This window comes from Rhinolophus ferrumequinum, chromosome 6, assembly GCF_004115265.2.
Source record: "Rhinolophus ferrumequinum isolate MPI-CBG mRhiFer1 chromosome 6, mRhiFer1_v1.p, whole genome shotgun sequence".
Taxonomy (NCBI): Eukaryota; Metazoa; Chordata; class Mammalia; order Chiroptera; family Rhinolophidae; genus Rhinolophus; species Rhinolophus ferrumequinum.
Genome location: NC_046289.1, coordinates 7,362,391 through 7,379,633, shown reverse-complemented (window position 1 = coordinate 7,379,633; position 17,243 = coordinate 7,362,391). Strand labels below are relative to the sequence as shown.

The window sequence follows — 17,243 nt, the reverse complement described above, 5'->3', positions numbered from 1 at the left end:
AGGAGACGGAATGTAATGGGACAGACAGACACATGGACACAAGTCTCACTCTCTGTCTCTCTCACACACACACACACACACACACACACACACACACACACACACACAGCTATCCCTGAGGGAGGGGGATGCCAAAGACACCAGGAGCATACCCACCCTGGGACGGTGGATAGAACTGGGCAATTTCAAGGCCTCCCCCGGATCAGCAGGGCAGGGATGTCTCAGAGACATGCTCGTCTCTCCGCCCAGCTGTGGAATCAGTGTCTGCACACTGAACATTTAGCTGGGTGTGAGAGCAGGAAGGCAGGCCACGTGGAAGGGACTCCCCCTAAATCTGGAACACATTTACCATACTTCGTACATTTGACATGTGCTGACTCATCTGCTCCTCACAGCAGCGCTAGAAAGTGGGGGCTGTTTTTATACTAATCCCCAAATAGGAAGGAGCCCGACAGAGAGGGGTTCAGGTCTTAGCTCAGAAGCCTGGAAGCCTAACCGCCAGGCTGGGCCTCCGTTAGTGACACAAGTCATTCCATAGGCACAGTTTCTGCCATCTCTGTCACCTCTACAACTACTTCTTCCATCATGACTTACTTTTGAATAATAACGTCATATCGCCAACATCAATAGAAAATGAGTATCATTTGTCATGAAAAAAATACCTGTAAAATTAATATACCAGACTATTGTATTTAACGTTGACTATAAACGCTATTAAAGTCTGGCTAGATTGGGGGGGCCAGCCCAGGCACTGGACCTGCTATCTTTGCTAAAGGAGGGATTACAAATACCAGAGGGGAGTGGGGGACACACCAGTCACCTGAGATTTTCTCCTCGGTGGCCTAGTTGGAGCAGTGACTATATGATTCATGCTACTTACCATCGCTTTCAGAAACACTGCTGGGCTCTAATTAACAAAATACTGACCGGACATGGCTACAAAGTCAGGACCTCCCACACAAGGCAAAACGTGGCCCTTGAGAAAGCGAGACTCTACACTGTGTGGTGGCCACAGCCTCCAGGGACCTCGGACATGAATTCTTGGGAAACCAGACGAAAGTGGCATTTACGCCTGACAGCAGTGAGATCCAGTGTTTACGTGATTCTATGAAGGCAAATATTTTTCAAGTAAGTCTTCTTGGACAGAATTCCAAGGCAGACAGAGTACAAGTGAATCAGAGCGTTGGGTGTTCCTCCTAAAGCATCAGTTTGAAAAATGAGGGGAAAGGCCAGCTCGAAGTCATCTCCTCTCCCACTCCCGCAGCAGCCAGGAGGATCAGTCTGTGGGGGGCCATGGTCTCCCCCTGGCTCAGCGGAGGAGGAAGCTGAGTCCCAGGGGGAGAAGGGAACTTGCCCTCCCCCAGTGGTGCCAATGCACCCACCATGCTGCACACCCTCCCTACATTCCTTTAAATAGTTCTCTGACATCTGATGTTATAATCCCAGCATATATTAATCAGGGTCCCAGCAGGAAAGAAAGGGCACATTCAAACTGGGTAACATGAAGAGCATGTTAACAGAGCGTCTGTTCACAGGGTGTTGACAGAAGGTGGGGGCTCTACAAGGGCAGCGGAGCTGGCACAGCAGAGGTCTCACTCCTCCCTCCCTTCCTGCTCAAGGCCTGAGCTAGCAAGAGGAAGTGGTCGTTACCAGCAAGGCCCAGGGCCCCTGAGAGGAGCTGGGAACTCCCACCAGTCCCAGGCCCAGCCAGCCCCAGGAGGCCCCGAGTAAGGGAGCTGAGAGTCAACGCCAGGTCCTCACTCTCCTTCCTCCCTCAGCCTCCTGCTGGTGCCCCTAGGAGACAAACTCAATGGGAAGGCAGAGAACCCAAGTGTGGTCCCCACCGCAGGCTGCAGGGAAAGGGACCTGGAGCAGCTCCGGGCACCCCCACGCAGACGTCCTGCCCCAGGGCACGCAGGCATCCAAAGCAGACACAGACAAACAACTAGAGTGCTCCCAGGTCCTTCCACTCTGTTCTCTGGACATCCGGAGGGAGAAAAGCCCTCAACTTTGTTTGGAAATGAGAGCAATGTTTACAGCCATTAGCAATTAGGATCCAGCTGGGCTGATCTGGCCAGATCTGGGAACGCCCAGTGAGCGAAGGCTGGGCTCCTCCCCAGGGTGACCGACCTGGGGGGCCCTGACTTACCTGTGTGGCTGTCGCTGTCCAGATGGAAATAGGAAGCCCTGCCAGGAGGCCGAGGTCCCTCAGCCAGAGAGGGAGCCCCATGGGGGTCAGGGGAGCTCATCTCTCTTCCCCACTGAACCTCAGCGCTGGGAAAACACTCAGTAATTGTTGAGAAATGAATGATTCAAACACATGACCTCTGACCCCCATCTGAATTTTCTTTCCTTGGGCCAGGCAGCCCCCCTCCCCAGAAAGGTGATCTGCTAGGTCTTTCTGCCCTTCCCCCATCCCCCTCCTTGAAGGAAGCGAAGGACTTTGCTGCTCATTGCGTCCATGGAGTTCCAAATCTTGACCTCAGCTCTGCTCAGGTGTTCCTGTAAACCATGAACGGTGTTCATTGAATATGTTCCCTTTCGTTTCCTGCTTACCAACTCAGATTTTTCTTTTTCTAATGTGTTCACATTTCCTGCACAAATTTCCACCGCCTGTCTCCACCTCCCACAACTGAATTAGGAGAGCTGGGCTTCTGGAAGCCCAGTGCTGGTGTTTGCAGAGGAGTGGCTGGAAACAGGGGTAGACAGACCTGAGGCTATACGCATGTACACACACACATGCACGCATGCGCCAGCTTTCCACACGAAAGGGGCGAGAGGTCACAGGGGATCCTGGAGGAAGCTCCAGGTCTGGGACCAGGAGAAGGGGATTAAGCCCCAGCTCCAGGTCTTGCCAGCAAGACACTGGGACAAGTCACCACACCTCTCTGCACCGTTTCCTCTCTGCAAGGCAGCATATGCCCACCGCCCCAGGAGGGAGTGCAGTGAAACTGAAGAGTGGCAGAGAAAGGTTTTGTCTGTGGAAGCCCCACTGGGCAGAAAGGTTTACACCTTTCACTTGGGGCACAGCCCAGCTCAGAACCTGAGAGCACACTGCAGTGGTAACCACTACAATGGATTGGAAATATTCATCTGTACCTGTCTCCTTCATTAGGCTCTAAACTCCTCAAGGTCCTGTGTCAAACTCTTCTCCATCCCATCAGGGTGAGCCTGTCCTCCAGCCCAGGCCCCTCCCATGAGCTCCAAACCCATGCTGGGACCAGCCGCTACTTACGCCCCCCCCTACAAGTCTCAAAACTACCTCAGACTTACTGGTTCAAGTCTTAATATGTGATCCTGTCTCTCCAAGTCAACTCTCTCCCTTTCTCCCTTCATAGGAAACAGCAGTACCTAGGGGCGGGGGGGGGGGGGGGAGTCCGTGACACCTTCCTCACCCTCCTCCCCAACCCGTCCATTACCAGCCTTACTCTCTAAACACCTTGGAATTCATTCTCTCCAGTCCAGTGCCCTAGACTAACGGGCACACCTGCTAAATGGATTTCCTTCCTCCACTCTGCCCCACACTCACTCACCATAATCCCATCTCCCCCAGCAGCCACCAGGGCCTAACACACATTCACACCCAGCTTCCTCCTGTCTCAGGGCCTTTGCACCTGCTGCTCCTTCTGCACAGACACCCTCTTCCCTACCGCCATCCTTTCACCCAGTGGACTCCCACTCAGCCCCTCCCCCAAGTTGCTTTAGGACCCCACATTCTAGGCGATCATTTTATTTCATAGCACGTATATCCGTTTTCAATTATTGAGTGAATAGTCATGTCTGGCTTCTCCATTAGACTATAAGCTCCTGGAGGACAGACGCTGCAGCTGTCCTCACCAGTAGTATATGGTAGATACTTAATAAATACGTGTTAAGTGAAGGACTCCATTTCCCTTGCCTCGGGGAGAATACCTGTGTGTCGTGGTCCCCAGCCTGCCATCTAACCATCTTTCCTCTTCCCGTCAGCCCAGGGGAGGCCTCACTCACATCCCATCCTGAGTCCAAATGTTCTCTGCCTGGAAGAGACCAATGTTCCTGTCTGTTCATGAGGACCCAGTGCCCACCGTGGCTTCCTTCAGGTGAGTCACAGAGAGTCCGCGATTTACCATTTATAGAGGGTGGGCAAACTACCTGGAGAACGCCCAGGAGAGTGCAACCCGCATCTCCCAGACAACAGTTGAAGCAAGAGGCAATGCTAAATCCGAAGATAATACTTGTCACGGGCTGGTAAGGCCAGTGTTCAAATCACCGTAGGCCTGTGGGGAGCAGAGGGGGTGGGTTGTTCTATGGGGTTTGCGAGAGGGCTGTGCAGGGAGGGGGGGAGGATACATGTGAGCTATCCTGGACAAACTTGGAAATGTAGAGAGTGAAACTCTGAAGTCAACCCCCAAGGAATCAGACGGAGAGATGCCAGGTTGCCATGGAGACAGGATGTCAGCAACACATGGCTGATATCTGGTGGAAGGCCAGGACACTCTAAAGAGAGGATGTGGGGGGAACTGATCTCTAGTGGAAGCAAAGGAAAGAGAGGGTCAGTCCTGAGGGGGGCAGTGTTGCCAAAACAAAGACGGGAGGGCCCCAGCCTGGCTTGCCGGTCCTGTGGTGGGTAGTGCCTAAGATGCAGATAACCAGACGGCCCGCTCAGCCAAGCCAGAGAGCTCCAGCCCTATAACTCCCAATTATACCCTTCCCAGGACTCCTTCTGATGGATCCTGTGGCTCCTCAGAGCCAGCCAAGGGTCAGGTGCCATCCTGTTGGCTAGGGTCTGCCTTGCTGGGAAGTTAACAAGCAGCCTCTGACAGTCTCTGGAGAGCTAGACCATGAGAGACCACTCCCAAGGTCTGGGACACTGAGGAAATAGGTTTCTGTAGCTGCAGAAACAGGACCAAAGTCTGGACGATGGCGGACTGTCCAGGGGAGCTCTGACCTTCAGAGGACTCTGCAGAGAAGCCTGCCTATTTGCACGGGTCAGGAATTTCGGGCCCCGTGGGGACCTTGTCCCTGCTCCATGATGCGTGGGGCCTCAGCTGGAAGACTCAGAGGCTGGGAACAGAATCACCAAGGTGGCAAGCTGGTCCCCTCACGAGGCTGAGTGTCCTCAAAGTGGTGGCTGGCCTCCCCCAGAGCGAGCAACCCAAGAGTCTGAGGAGGAAACTGCAACGTTTCATGACCTAGTCTCAGAAGTCACACACTGTCACTGCCACCATGGGGGCAAACAAGTCACTAAGTCCGGCTACATTCTCTGAAAGAGGAATTAGACTCCACCTTTTGAAGGGAGGAGTATCGACACATTTTTGGCTATATCGAAACCACCATTCCACCAGAAGAATCTTTCCAGAGCATATTTTGTACCCCATCACTCACTCCTTAAATCCCTCGGGGGCAAAGCCTCACTCTCTTAGCATCCAGTGGTGACTGTCCTTATTCCCTTATTCAGCTGCATCTCTTGCCACTTCCCACCTCCCTGTCTAGCATCTAATGTGCCCTCCAGAACACGCCAGCGGCTTCCCCACTTCTGTGCCTCTGCTCAAGCTGCTCCCTCCACCTGGTCTGTCCTCTCCCCTTCTTGTTCCCCGTTGGCATGCTCCTACTCCTTCAAGACTCAGCTCATGAGTCACCTCCAACCTTCTCTCCTCCCCAATCCTGTGTCCATGCCCCTTGTCCCCATCCCCACCTCTGGCACTCATCACATGTTGGGCCACATTTGCTGGGAATTCAGGCAAGGCAGGGGACACGCGGTATTCCCCTCTGGGTACCTACAGCCAGGGTGGAGCTCAGCACAGAGAAGATACTTAAGACACATTTAAAGCACAAATACACTGATGAATGAGTTCACCACAGGTTCAGTCTGGCCCCTCAAAGTCAGCCAGCTGCCACAGGAAGCAGAGGGATTTTTCCTGGGAAATTCCAGAGGCAATCAGCAGGTCTTTCCCATCATTCATTGCTCAGTTTCTCCCCCGGAGCCTGCCCAAGAGTCAACCACCCAGGAAGAGCCCCTCTACCCCTACCTTCTCTTGCACTAGGAAAACACCTTGTTAATCCTGCCCTCAGAGTGGTATTTTCAGCTTTTCAATGTGTCTTCATACCCACTCTTTCATCTGAACCTTGCCACAGCCATGAAAAGCAAAGTAAACAAAAGGGAAGCTCAGAAAGGTCAAGCGATTTGCCCACGACCACACAGCTTGGATTGGAACCCATGTCTGCTTAAAAGCTCCATGCCATTTTGCTGAAGGCAGAGATGAATCAGCCTCCATAGCAACACTTCCAGAAAGTGAACTGCCCTGTGGTCTGTCACCCAAGAGTGAAAAAGGAGCCAGTGGGTTCATGATGAAATCACCAATACAGGAGAAAGAACCTGCAACAACTGTTGCTGGCGTTTTAACATTGGTTCTTTCAACAGGTTCACAAAAAAAGATCACTACTAATGTCTATTGAACTAAGTGCAGTGCTCGGGGCTTTCTGGACATTGCTCAGCTTCCCACCACAACCCTGTGAAGTAGATTTAGTTATTCCCGTTTTACAAGGTAGGTCATTGAGATTCAGAGAGGTTAATTACCTTAGCCATGGTCACACAGCTGATGAATGAGCCAGGATTTGAACCCAGGAGGACATAGTCTGGGTTCCCTGACCTTCCTGTCTATTACACAATCTCTGGTCATTATCAATGCTTCACTAATGGTGGATACAAAACCATGATGCTATCCTGTACCAAAACGAGAAAGGGTGTGGCCGTGGTCTCATAGCCAGGCTGCAATCTCCCTGTCTGACACGATGAGTTATTTTTCTCTTCTAATAAATTAATCACCTATGGCCAGGCCATGAGAAGCTAAAAGATGACCAGCTTCCCATGGAAGGGACCCAAGTGATAAGGAAGGAATGTGCTATGTGTCTGCCCAATATGGAAGCTTCAAGGAGGTCCAGGGTCCAAGATTCATGATTGTTAGTGCTGGTGATGGATGCTGGCCAAGGAAACGTCCCAGTGGAGCCAGGAGGCGAGGAATGGGAGCCCTCAGTTTAGGCCTAAGGAGCAGAGGTGCCCCCGCAAGACCCCGGCCGTCGGGTATACCTGAACTGCGCCTCTGAGCACATCTGCAGAAACAGCCCAAGCTGCACCCTGACTTCGCCTCCTGGACGCTGTCCTCTGATTCCCCCTCTCCTTCTGCATCAGCTGTTTCTCCTTCCTCTGGTGACCTTGAGGTGTAACAGCCTCTTTTCCACTTTCTTTCAGCGCTGAAATGCTCAACTTCACCTCGCAAGTCTTCCTCCCTAATCTCAGCGGGACCCCGTCACAGAGCAGCAGCTGCGTCCACTCCGAGCTGTTGGGCTGGCTCAACACCATCCAGCCCCCCTTCCTTTGGGTTCTGTTCGTGCTGGCGGCGCTGGAGAACATCTTCGTGCTCAGCGTCTTCTGCCTGCACAAGAACAGCTGCACAGTGGCGGAGATCTACCTGGGCAACCTGGCGGTGGCCGACCTCATCTTGGCCTGCGGGCTGCCCTTCTGGGCCATCACCATCGCCAACAACTTCGACTGGATCTTCGGGGAGGTCCTGTGCCGCATGGTGAACACCATGCTCTACATGAACCTGTACAGCAGCATCTGTTTCCTGATGTTGGTGAGCATCGACCGCTACCTGGCCCTGGTGAAAACCATGTCCGTGGGCCGGATGCGCGGCGTGCGCTGGGCCAAACTCTACAGCCTGGTGATCTGGGGGTGCACGCTGCTCCTGAGCTCGCCCATGCTGGCTTTCCGGACCCTGAAGGAGTACGGAGCCGAGGGCCACAACGTCACCGCGTGCGTCATCACGTACCCGACGCGCGCCTGGGTGGTGTTCACCAACGTCCTCCTGAACTGCGTGGGCTTCCTGCTGCCCCTGACGGTCATCACCTTCTGCACCGTGCAGATCCTGCAGGTGCTCCGCAACAACGAGATGCAGAAGTTCAAGGAGATCCAGACGGAGAGGAAGGCCACGGTGCTGGTGCTGGCCGTGCTGCTGCTGTTCGTCGTCTGCTGGCTGCCCTTCCAGGTCAGCACCTTCCTGGACACCCTGCAGCGCCTGGGCGTGCTCTCCGGCTGCTGGCAGGAGCACGTCATCGACGTCCTCACGCAGGTCTCCTCCTACGTGGCCTACAGCAACAGCTGCCTCAACCCGCTGGTGTACGTGATCGTGGGCAAGCGCTTCCGCAAGAAGTCGCGCGAGGTGTACTGGCGACTGTGCCAGAAAGGGGGCTGCAGGGCAAAGCCCAGCCAGATGGAGAGCTCCATGGGCACGCTGCGGACCTCCATCTCAGTGGAACGCCAGATTCCCAAATTGCCACGGTGGGTGGGGAGCAGCCAGTGAGCAGATGCCAGCAGGTCTGTGGCTGCCGTGCGTGAGGGGTGATAGATGGTAGCTCTTCTGGATGTGCCCAGCAAGGCGTGGACGGCATCCCACGTGTGACCTTGGGCACTGAGGCGCTGTCTCCGATAAACACGGGAGCGTGATTCCTGCCCTTCCCAGGTTGCAGTGGGCACAGCTGTGAGGATGGAGAGACCCCGAGCACAGCCCCGGGCTCCATGAACACGGCAGCATCACTGTTCTTATTTGCTGCCACTCCTGGGCCCTTCTGCTCCTTCCCAGGAGCAGAGGGGACCTGGGGCAGGAACAAGGGCTACTGAGCTTCCCTCCCACGTGGTGTTCCCCCGTGCTGCAGCTCGCCAGCTGGGCTGCAATGGCTGGGAGCACACAGGGTGCCTGGCTGAATGGTCGCCTTGGATTTCTTTAACCCACTCGGCTAGGAGTTCGGAGGGTGACTTCTCACATTCAGGAAGGTGAAGCTCTGAGGGTCCCTGGTGAGAACCCAAAGATCAGGGCTGTGTCGCTCCCCTCACCAATGCACAAGGTGGTTTGTGCTGAAGAAGCATGTAGTAAGCCCTTATCTGGCACTTGCTGTATGCGTAGCATTGAGCACTGAGGGTAAGAGGGAAGAAAGACAAAGTGCCATCTCCCCCTTGAAGGAAACTGCAAACTCGCGTGGGGATGACTGAGCACTGGAAACCACGCAAAGCCTTTGTGCGGGGAGGAGCCTGACGCCCCCGCTCAGCCCGTAACCGTCATCACCTTGAACCTGCCTCAGTCTGTTCCTCTGTAACCTGAGGCTGCGCGGATTGATTAAAGGAAGTAACCGACACAGAAGTACTTTGAAAAACAAAGGTGCTATGTAAATGTGAGGCATTATTACACACACACACACACACACACACACACACACACGGAACCTGGAGGCCCAGGAGAGTTTGGCTGGCCAAGAACCCGGCAATCCTAACTGATCCAGCTCCAGGTTTTAAAACAAAAAAGGTCAAAAAGATTCCCTCCCCGTTCCAGCCTTTTTTTTTTTACCACCAACCACACTCCTCTGCCTCGATAAGGGTACACACTGGTAGCCGGAGAAAGAAAGGGGGACCATTCGGTATTAGGATGGAGCCAAAGCACACGCATATTGTGAGTGGGGTAAAAAAAGGAGGCTGTGCTCTGTCATGTGTGGCCCTCATTCATCAGCGGGTGCGTGGTGGTCTGAGATCTTCTATGAGCTGAGCTGTGTCACAGCCCCGGGCTCCTAACGGTCATTTCTGGGTCCACTGTGGTTTGCGGAGCAGTCAGTCTGCGGGAGGGGAGCCACCTTGGGGGTTGTGTGGATACCTCCATAAAGAACATCTGTCCTGTGAAAGCCCCAAAGCACTGTTATACTGTAAAGAGGGAGCATTTCACATACAGTGAGAGGTGGATGTAAACATGTGTCTTTTCTGTACAGCATAATAAATGGATGAGGAGTCTTTGCATGGCTCTTTCTTGTGTCACAACTCTTGAAACCCTCAGCTTCTTCGGGGACACTGCTTTAGGGTTTTCCATTTATTTGTGTCGCACCTATTTTAGGGCTTCTGTCTTGTAGCTCAGGGGTGTACAAGCTTTTGCAATTGTGTATCCCTCTAAGTAAAAGAATTTTGATTATAGATATCCAATATGTACCCTTATCAACATGCATTAAAATGTACGCTCTAAAATATACTAAATTAGAAATTCAAGACAATGGAATAGGGTTTAAATATTTCCTGCATCCTACACTCCTCCATTGGTAACTCATTGCCAAGCTCCCATCAGGTGCCCGTGAGGCCCCATGAGGGATGGCAGGCAGATCTACCTTCATGCCTGCAGTGTAGACTTATTGGGTCCCTACCATTTGACCTCCCCTTCAAATCCGGAGTGTCCAGATTAAACAGGTGGCTCACCACTGCTTGCACACTGCCAGTGATTGGGAACTCATTATCCATTCTTTTTTGGGACCCCTTCATTATTCATGTATTCATTCATTCACTCATTCATTAAACAAAACTTATGTCCTGTGTCTACAGAAATGGCACGGCTCCATCTACACATCCATCCGTTCATGTCAGAAACCTGGGCTCACTGTTAAATGCATCCTTTCCTTCACCCCTGCCACCTCAGGGATCAGCAGCTCTTCTAGATTCCACCTAGTGTTTCCTGGATCTACCTTCTTTTCCTATGAAGTCTAACCATCATCTCTTATTGTTCTCCCCACCTCCGATATTAGCCACCACCATCTCCCAATTTAGACTTCACTCTGCAGCCAATGATGTCTTTAAAGAATGCCAATACAATCCGTGGGAGGCTATAAATGTAAAAAACAAACAAACAAACAGAGTTTAGGAGCCAAGACTTTGGGACCAGGCAGACCTGGATTCCAGTTCTAGTTTTGGCTCAGGCCCTTCTTTGCTCTGTGGTCTTGGGAATCTCGCTCATCCTCTCTGAGTCCAGATTTCCATCTGTAAAACGGGCATAATAATGGCATCTACCTCAAAGAACTGCTAACAGGATTAGTGTATGAACATGTTTGGCACAGTGTCTGCTACAGAGTGGGCACTCAACGTATGTGAGCTGTCATGACGGTGGTGATGATGATGATGGTGATGGCTGTGACGAATGTGACGGTGAGGGTGACAACAACACTCTCTAACAGGAAATCCTTAAGGAGTGTTCCACCACTCTTGGGATAAAGTGCCACATCTATAATGTGGCTTGCAAGGCCCGTCACGAGGGGTCCCTACCTCATCTTATTCGCACTCTCTACTTCCTGTTTCATTCTCTATCCTCCGGCCGTACTGGACACAAATGCCTGGACTGAGTCCAGCACATATTCCAATCCCCTCCTGGTGTCCACACTTCCCACCCAGCCTGCACCCCTCACCAATGGCCCTGAGCTCAGAGAAAGTTGCCCACAAGTGCCCCGGGCATCTCACTCATCCGAGGGACTTTGTTCCCAGACGTGACATGACTTGAGGAAGTCTGCAGTCTCGAGGGAATCTGAGCTGGGCTTTCAGCAGGTGGAAAGCAGCTGGAGAGCCTCCCTCCCACCTCCTCCCACCCCAGCCAGGCAACATAAGCGGCCCCTCGACTCCTGACCCTCCTTGGCCCCAGAAAGCTAGTGCAATGAGGAGAAGCCCAGGTGGGCGTTTGGTGGACTTGGAACTGAGAAATGGATCCAGCTCCTGAGTCCACCCCGGCCGGAGCAGGTGAGAGCCTAGTGCAGAGGTGCAAACTGAATGCAGGTGACCCGACGAGAATGAGCTGGTGATGATGGATACCCTTGATTTCCGAAGACTTGAGAGCAGTCTCTATGAATCAGAAGGTGAAGTCTCTATTTGTAACCCCAGCAATGTGTTCTGCTGTCTCCTGGTTACTCAATCCCTGAGCCATTGCAGATCCTCACACAGCTCTGACCGCTTGCCAAGCCCGGGAGGAAGTGGGGGTCAGAGATGAGCAAGGAGGTAGGTCATGGTTCAGCCAGCAGCGACTGAAAGTTTAATGGTTAGTGTGTGGGATTTTGGCTAAGGCCAAAGGGGCCCCCTCAAAGTGTCTCACACTTGGCTGCACTCTTTCACACTTGATCCTCACCACCACTCAGGTAGGCAGGTGCTCGTATCATCACCAGTGCATGATGTGGAAACTGAGGCCCAGAGAGGGAAGTAACTATGGTCACACAGTTCTTCAGAGGGTGCTCTGGAAGCCTCTGCATTCCAGACCTGCTTTTCAGACCTGCTTCCTACAGAAGCACCTCCCCAGAAGCTGGTGGTTGACACTTTACATGGAGGTTTTTTTTAAGTAACCACTTAATGACGATATAATTCACATGCTGTAGAGTTCACCCATTCTGGTGGCTTGCAGTGTATTCACAGAGCTGTGCAGCCATTGCTGCTGCCTACTTCCAGAACACATTCCTCACTCCAAAATGAAATCCCACAGGCATTAGCAGTCCCGTCTCATTCCTCACTCCCCGCAGCCTCGGGTAGCCACTCATCTTTCTGTGTCTAGATTTGCTTGTTCTGAACATTTCATACAGATGGAATCTATATGTTCTGGACTCCTTCCTCCACGCCGAGTCACCCTGCACGGCCCCCTCAGCAGGCCAGCAATGGACGCCTGTTTCCTCTCTCCAGTCCTGGCCAAGACAGAGAATAGCTATGGAAGCCCTCCTTGTGTTGACGCTGCCACTGTCTTGCACAACAGCAGAATGAAAAAACCAGAACAGCTACTGCTGACCCAGGGCCAGCTACATCACCACATCATCTCAAATCTGATGAGAAGAGGCCCACTTTACAGATTAGGAAACTGAGGCTCCATGAGGTGGAATAGAAAATGGTCCGAGTTCACCCAGCTCGACAGTGATGGAGCTGGGATTTAAACCCTAGCAAGGTGGCTCTGGGGCCCAGACCTGCCCACCGTGACTTCTGAATCAGATCGTAAGGACCTGGGTCTTACTCCGGAATCAGATTTTCTCACAAAATACCTGTCCACCAGGAGGGAGACAAAGCAGTGAGACATCCTGACTGTGCAATGGCCTTTTGGGGTCGTCTGACCTGTCAACCTTAGGCTCCATCATGGAAGAACAGAGCCTCTCATTCTGAGAACTGGGCATCTCCCATCAGCACCCCCATCCCATTAGTTGCCCAAATTCTTTCTCTTCAACTCAGTCCTGACATCGTTTTCTTCTAGTGCTGCAGGGCTCACCTTCCAATTTTTAAGCTATTTTGGTGCTGTTATTTACTTCCGCAGAGTTAAAAAAAAAAAAAAAAACCCAACCAAACAAACAACAACAACAATAAAAGGCTCCTGAGCGGTAAGTCTGAGAAATGCCACTACTACATCTTCCTGTGGCCTTCACCTTGCACAGACACATACTAAAGGCCCTGAGAAGTCCTGCAGGAAAGGGGCCTGCTCCACTCTGCTTTGTCGAACCCGGGGTCTCCCGGACTTGATTGGCACAGAACCAGTTTTTCACTGGCTGTTCCCTCAGACCCTCCTCGCCCAGCACCCCCTTCTCTACCTGAAGCTTAAATGTTGGAGTTGCTCAGGCTTCAGTCCTAAACCCTCTTCTCCTCTCTCTACGGGGTCTCCCGCTAACTACTCCCAGCCAGGATCATGGCTCTAAATACCATCTGTGATGGTGAGTCTTATGTGTCAACTGTGTGTCTTAAGACACCATCTGTGTCTTATGTGTCAACTTGGCTGGGCTCCAGTTCCCCGTTATTTAATGAAACACGAATCTAGGTGTTGCTGAGAAGGCCTTTTGTAGGTGTGGTGAACATCTACCATCAGTGGAGTCACCTGGATAGCGTGGGTGGGCCTCATCCAAGCATTTGGAAGAGCCCAGCTGAGTTTTTCTGGAGGAGGAGAAGGAGGCTGCCTGATCACCAACCCCTGCCCGAGCGTCCAGCCTGCTGGGCGGCCTACAGATTTTGTGCTTGTCAGCCCCCACTACCACATGAGGCAATGCCTTGAAATGAATATTAGAAAGATAGATAGATGTAAATACAGGTAGAGGTAATGAGAGAGACAGAGAGAGAGAGAGAGAGACGGACAGAGAGCCCTGTCTAATACATATCTAAGCCAACAACTCTGAAATGTTAGCCCTCGTCTGACGAATCTTGTCATCTAAATGCCTACTGCTACTAGAGAACCCCATTTAGGAATTTCACAGGACCTCCAACCGAAGTCCGAAGCCAATCTCTCTGATCCTCTCTCCTTAAGACCACGATTCCCTTGTCATCTTCCCATCTCAGCAAACGCTACCGCTCAGTTGCTTCGGCTGGAAGAAGCCTATAAAACCTTTGATTCCTCCCTCTTCCCACGTGCCACACCCACCAGGTACTCCTGGCTCCGGCTCCAAACGACATGTCAATTCCTCTGCACCCCCATGTCCTCTCCCAGTATTGAACCCTTCCAATCCATTTGCCGCCCAAGACCTAGGGTGATTTTTTTCAAATGTTTAAAAGCCTTCGGCGGCTTCCCATTTCTGGTGGGTGCGGCGATGTACCTACCACCCAGAGGCTCCTTCAGGAAAGAAGGCCTTACGACCCCACCTGCCAGGAGTGCTGCAGGCCGATGGTGATCAGCTGAGGGAACTGCTTTGCCCCAGCTCACGCCCCTTGCCAGGGCATCCTGCATCTGATGACCGAGGGAAGGAGGGGAGCCCAGCTGTCCTACTCGGACAGGTTTGAAGGGTCATCCCTCCTGAGAATTCCCCCAGATCTGCTGAGGCTTCTCTTAAGACTGCCCCTTCTCCCTTTGCCCAGTCCTGCCCTCCCTTCGCTTTCACGGGTACTGCCCCCCTTAGGTCTCCCGCAGCCTGCAATACCATTGGACCTAGAAAACTCCAAGCTCCTTCCGCTGCCCTCCCGGGCTGTGTCTGAGCTGGCCCCTGCCCTGCGTACACTTCCTCTCCAGCGGTTTACCCACCACACTCCTTTGGCTCTTGCTTCTTCAGTTCCTCGAGCTTGCGAAGCTGTCACAGCCTCTGCTTATGCTGGGACCTTTGCTTATACTGTCCCCTCTGCCTGCACTGAGCTCCTGCTCTACAGCTGGTTTCTTCTCATATTCCAGATTTTCTCCTGCCTCCCTGACCTCCCTGAGTACGAATCCTCACACCCATTCTGTGTCTTCATAGAACTCACTCCAATTACAATTATACATGGTTTTCTCTGTTTGCTTGTCTGACTCTGTCACATGTCTGTAGCTTCCAGGAAGGATGGGACAGTCAAGGGTGACCCCCAAGTCTTCAAGAAGAGGTGAAAATTATCTTCAGCTTTTTCAGTTCCCCTGTACCCAGAGTTTTGCAGCTCATAGAAGCACTCTCGATTAAGGGGACCAACCAATATAATTTATATTAAAGATAAATGCTCACGGCATCAATTCTATCTGTGAATTCCTGGTTTCTAATTTTTCCCATGTCCCAATTTTTTTTGCTGTACACATAGACTTATTAGGCATCTAGGCTGACTGAAAAATGATGTAAGAGGTTTTCCACATGGACCCTTTCTGCCAGATTATATGTCTGCCATGCATGTATTTGATCTTTACAACAACTCTCAAAGTGGGCCGGGCACAATCCCAGAAGAGGACACTGAGGGTCAGAGTGTTCCTAGGATGGCCTGGGTCCACCAGCTCTCTTCCTGAGTATCTCATAGGCGGGCTGTCTCCCTCCATCTGTACCAATGCTCTCAGAGAATGCCTCACTTCCGCCTGAAACTGTTTAATTCTCTCCTGCACCAAACCCAGGGCCTTTGGGGGCACACCTACACACACCCCGAGCTCTGTTAGCTCATGGGGCTCCCATAACTCCCCTAAGAGGAGGGTCTGGTGAGCTCCACTGCCCAGGTGAGAAAGTATTCCTCTCCCACAGCAAGGCCGACGTGGGGAAGGAGAATTTTACATGGAGTTTTCAATCTCCTGGTCGGTGGCGCAGGGGAGCTTTTTCTGCTGAGTGGCCAGTGACCAGAGCCCTTCTCTTAGTTTAAATGGCCATCAACTCCGGCAAGGGAAGCTTCTGCAGCTGCCTGTATGCCCAGGACACACTCAGGTTGGCAACTGTCACCCTGCAGATTCACTGGTGTTTGTGCTTTGTTAAACATACACTTAGGATTTTATTTTTATCCTCCTCACATCCTGACACCTTACTCTCTTCCTATCTATTTCTGCCCCCTTGGTGGGGCATGCTGCATACTCTCTACGGTGGCGTTTGTACACTTGGCTGCACATGTTTGCTCGCTCACCTGCCTCGTCCACCAGCATGTGAGCAGCACCAGGGCGGACACTGAGCCTTCCCCTCACGCCGGGGCACCCAGCACTCACCTAGCACCACACAGGTGCTCTGTACACATTTGCAGAATCGAAGGATGAACACTCAGACCTGTGTTCGTGGAGGGGCAGAGGGTGACAGCAGGCCTTGCATGATGGGTAGGCATTAAGCAGGGGGAGAAGAGCAGGGAGGTCAGTTCTAGCAAACACTCCTAGCAAGGAGAGTCTGGATGCATTAGGAGCCCATGAGCCACCCCTCGCAGTGGAGCGAGCGGAAGACCCAGGGTGGAGAGTGGCTCTGTTGTCACAACAGGCCCGTGGACAAGTCTGTGAATTCTAAGGGGTTGGGCTGTTGTCCTGTGAAGTGACAACATCCAAGTGCTTCTGGAATGTTCATTTAGCATGAGGGCAGACTGCAGGAAAAGAATCAGAGCGCAAAGAGCTAGGTTTGGAGGGCTCTGTTGTAGACTTATGTGTTGCGGGAGTGTCTGGAACCTAAGACAGGAAGGAAGCGTTGGACAAGGGAAAAGTGCCCTGACCGGACCCCCAGCCGAAAGCTGCCAACAACAGACACCACGTGTTATAGGAACTAGAAGGCACCCAGAAGATGGCTAGCATCCAGATGTTACTTGTAGGATGTGCTAAATGACATATACTGCTGGATGTGACTAGAAAGGAGAAGTGACAAAGTGACTCCACCATTTAGCAACTGGAGAAGTAGCAAGTGATCCTGCAGTCACAGTGGGAAGTGTGACCTCTGTGTTCCCATGTTCCTCAAAGTCCAGCTGACTTTCCCCTGACTGTGCATTGAGCATAGTTCGAGCCCACCTGTACCTGGGGAAATCAGGCTGTCCAGAGTCCCCTTGCATCATCATCAAGGACAATCCCCGGTAAGTTAGGCCTGTCCCCCTCAGCTGGCCAGGCTGGCCTCTATTTCTCGACGGCAGCCCTGTGCCCGCCACTGACCGCCTCTTGGTGCTTTATGTTCTGTGGTCTGTGCTGTTGTGTTTTCCTTACATGCTTTCCCCCAAGTGCCCCAGTGCCCAGGGGACTGTCATCAAGTGCAGCTCACAGCGGACCTCTCAGTTCTCACTCTAAGCCTCCTCCCATCTTCCT

At 52.4% G+C, this 17,243-nt stretch overlaps 1 protein-coding gene across 9 annotated transcripts in view; it reads left to right on the top strand.

Annotated features, from left to right (window-relative positions):
• The window catches only part of BDKRB2 (bradykinin receptor B2), a 31,457-nt gene extending 21,627 nt beyond the window's left edge, over positions 1–9,830 (top strand). For 3 of the 9 annotated variants that reach the window (XM_033109228.1, XM_033109229.1, XM_033109230.1), the window contains 3 exons: positions 893–1,128; positions 3,967–4,079; positions 7,229–9,830. In XM_033109228.1, the coding sequence (XP_032965119.1) occupies positions 4,006–4,079; positions 7,229–8,339 (1,185 nt within the window). In that variant the 5' untranslated portion in view covers positions 893–1,128; positions 3,967–4,005 and the 3' untranslated portion in view covers positions 8,340–9,830. Of the gene's footprint in view, positions 1–892; positions 1,129–3,115; positions 3,166–3,966; positions 4,080–7,228 lie in introns of all 9 variants that reach the window. The other 6 variants (XM_033109227.1, XM_033109234.1, XM_033109233.1 and 3 more) reach the window with 3 other exon arrangements.
• The last annotated feature ends 7,413 nt before the right edge of the window (positions 9,831–17,243 follow it).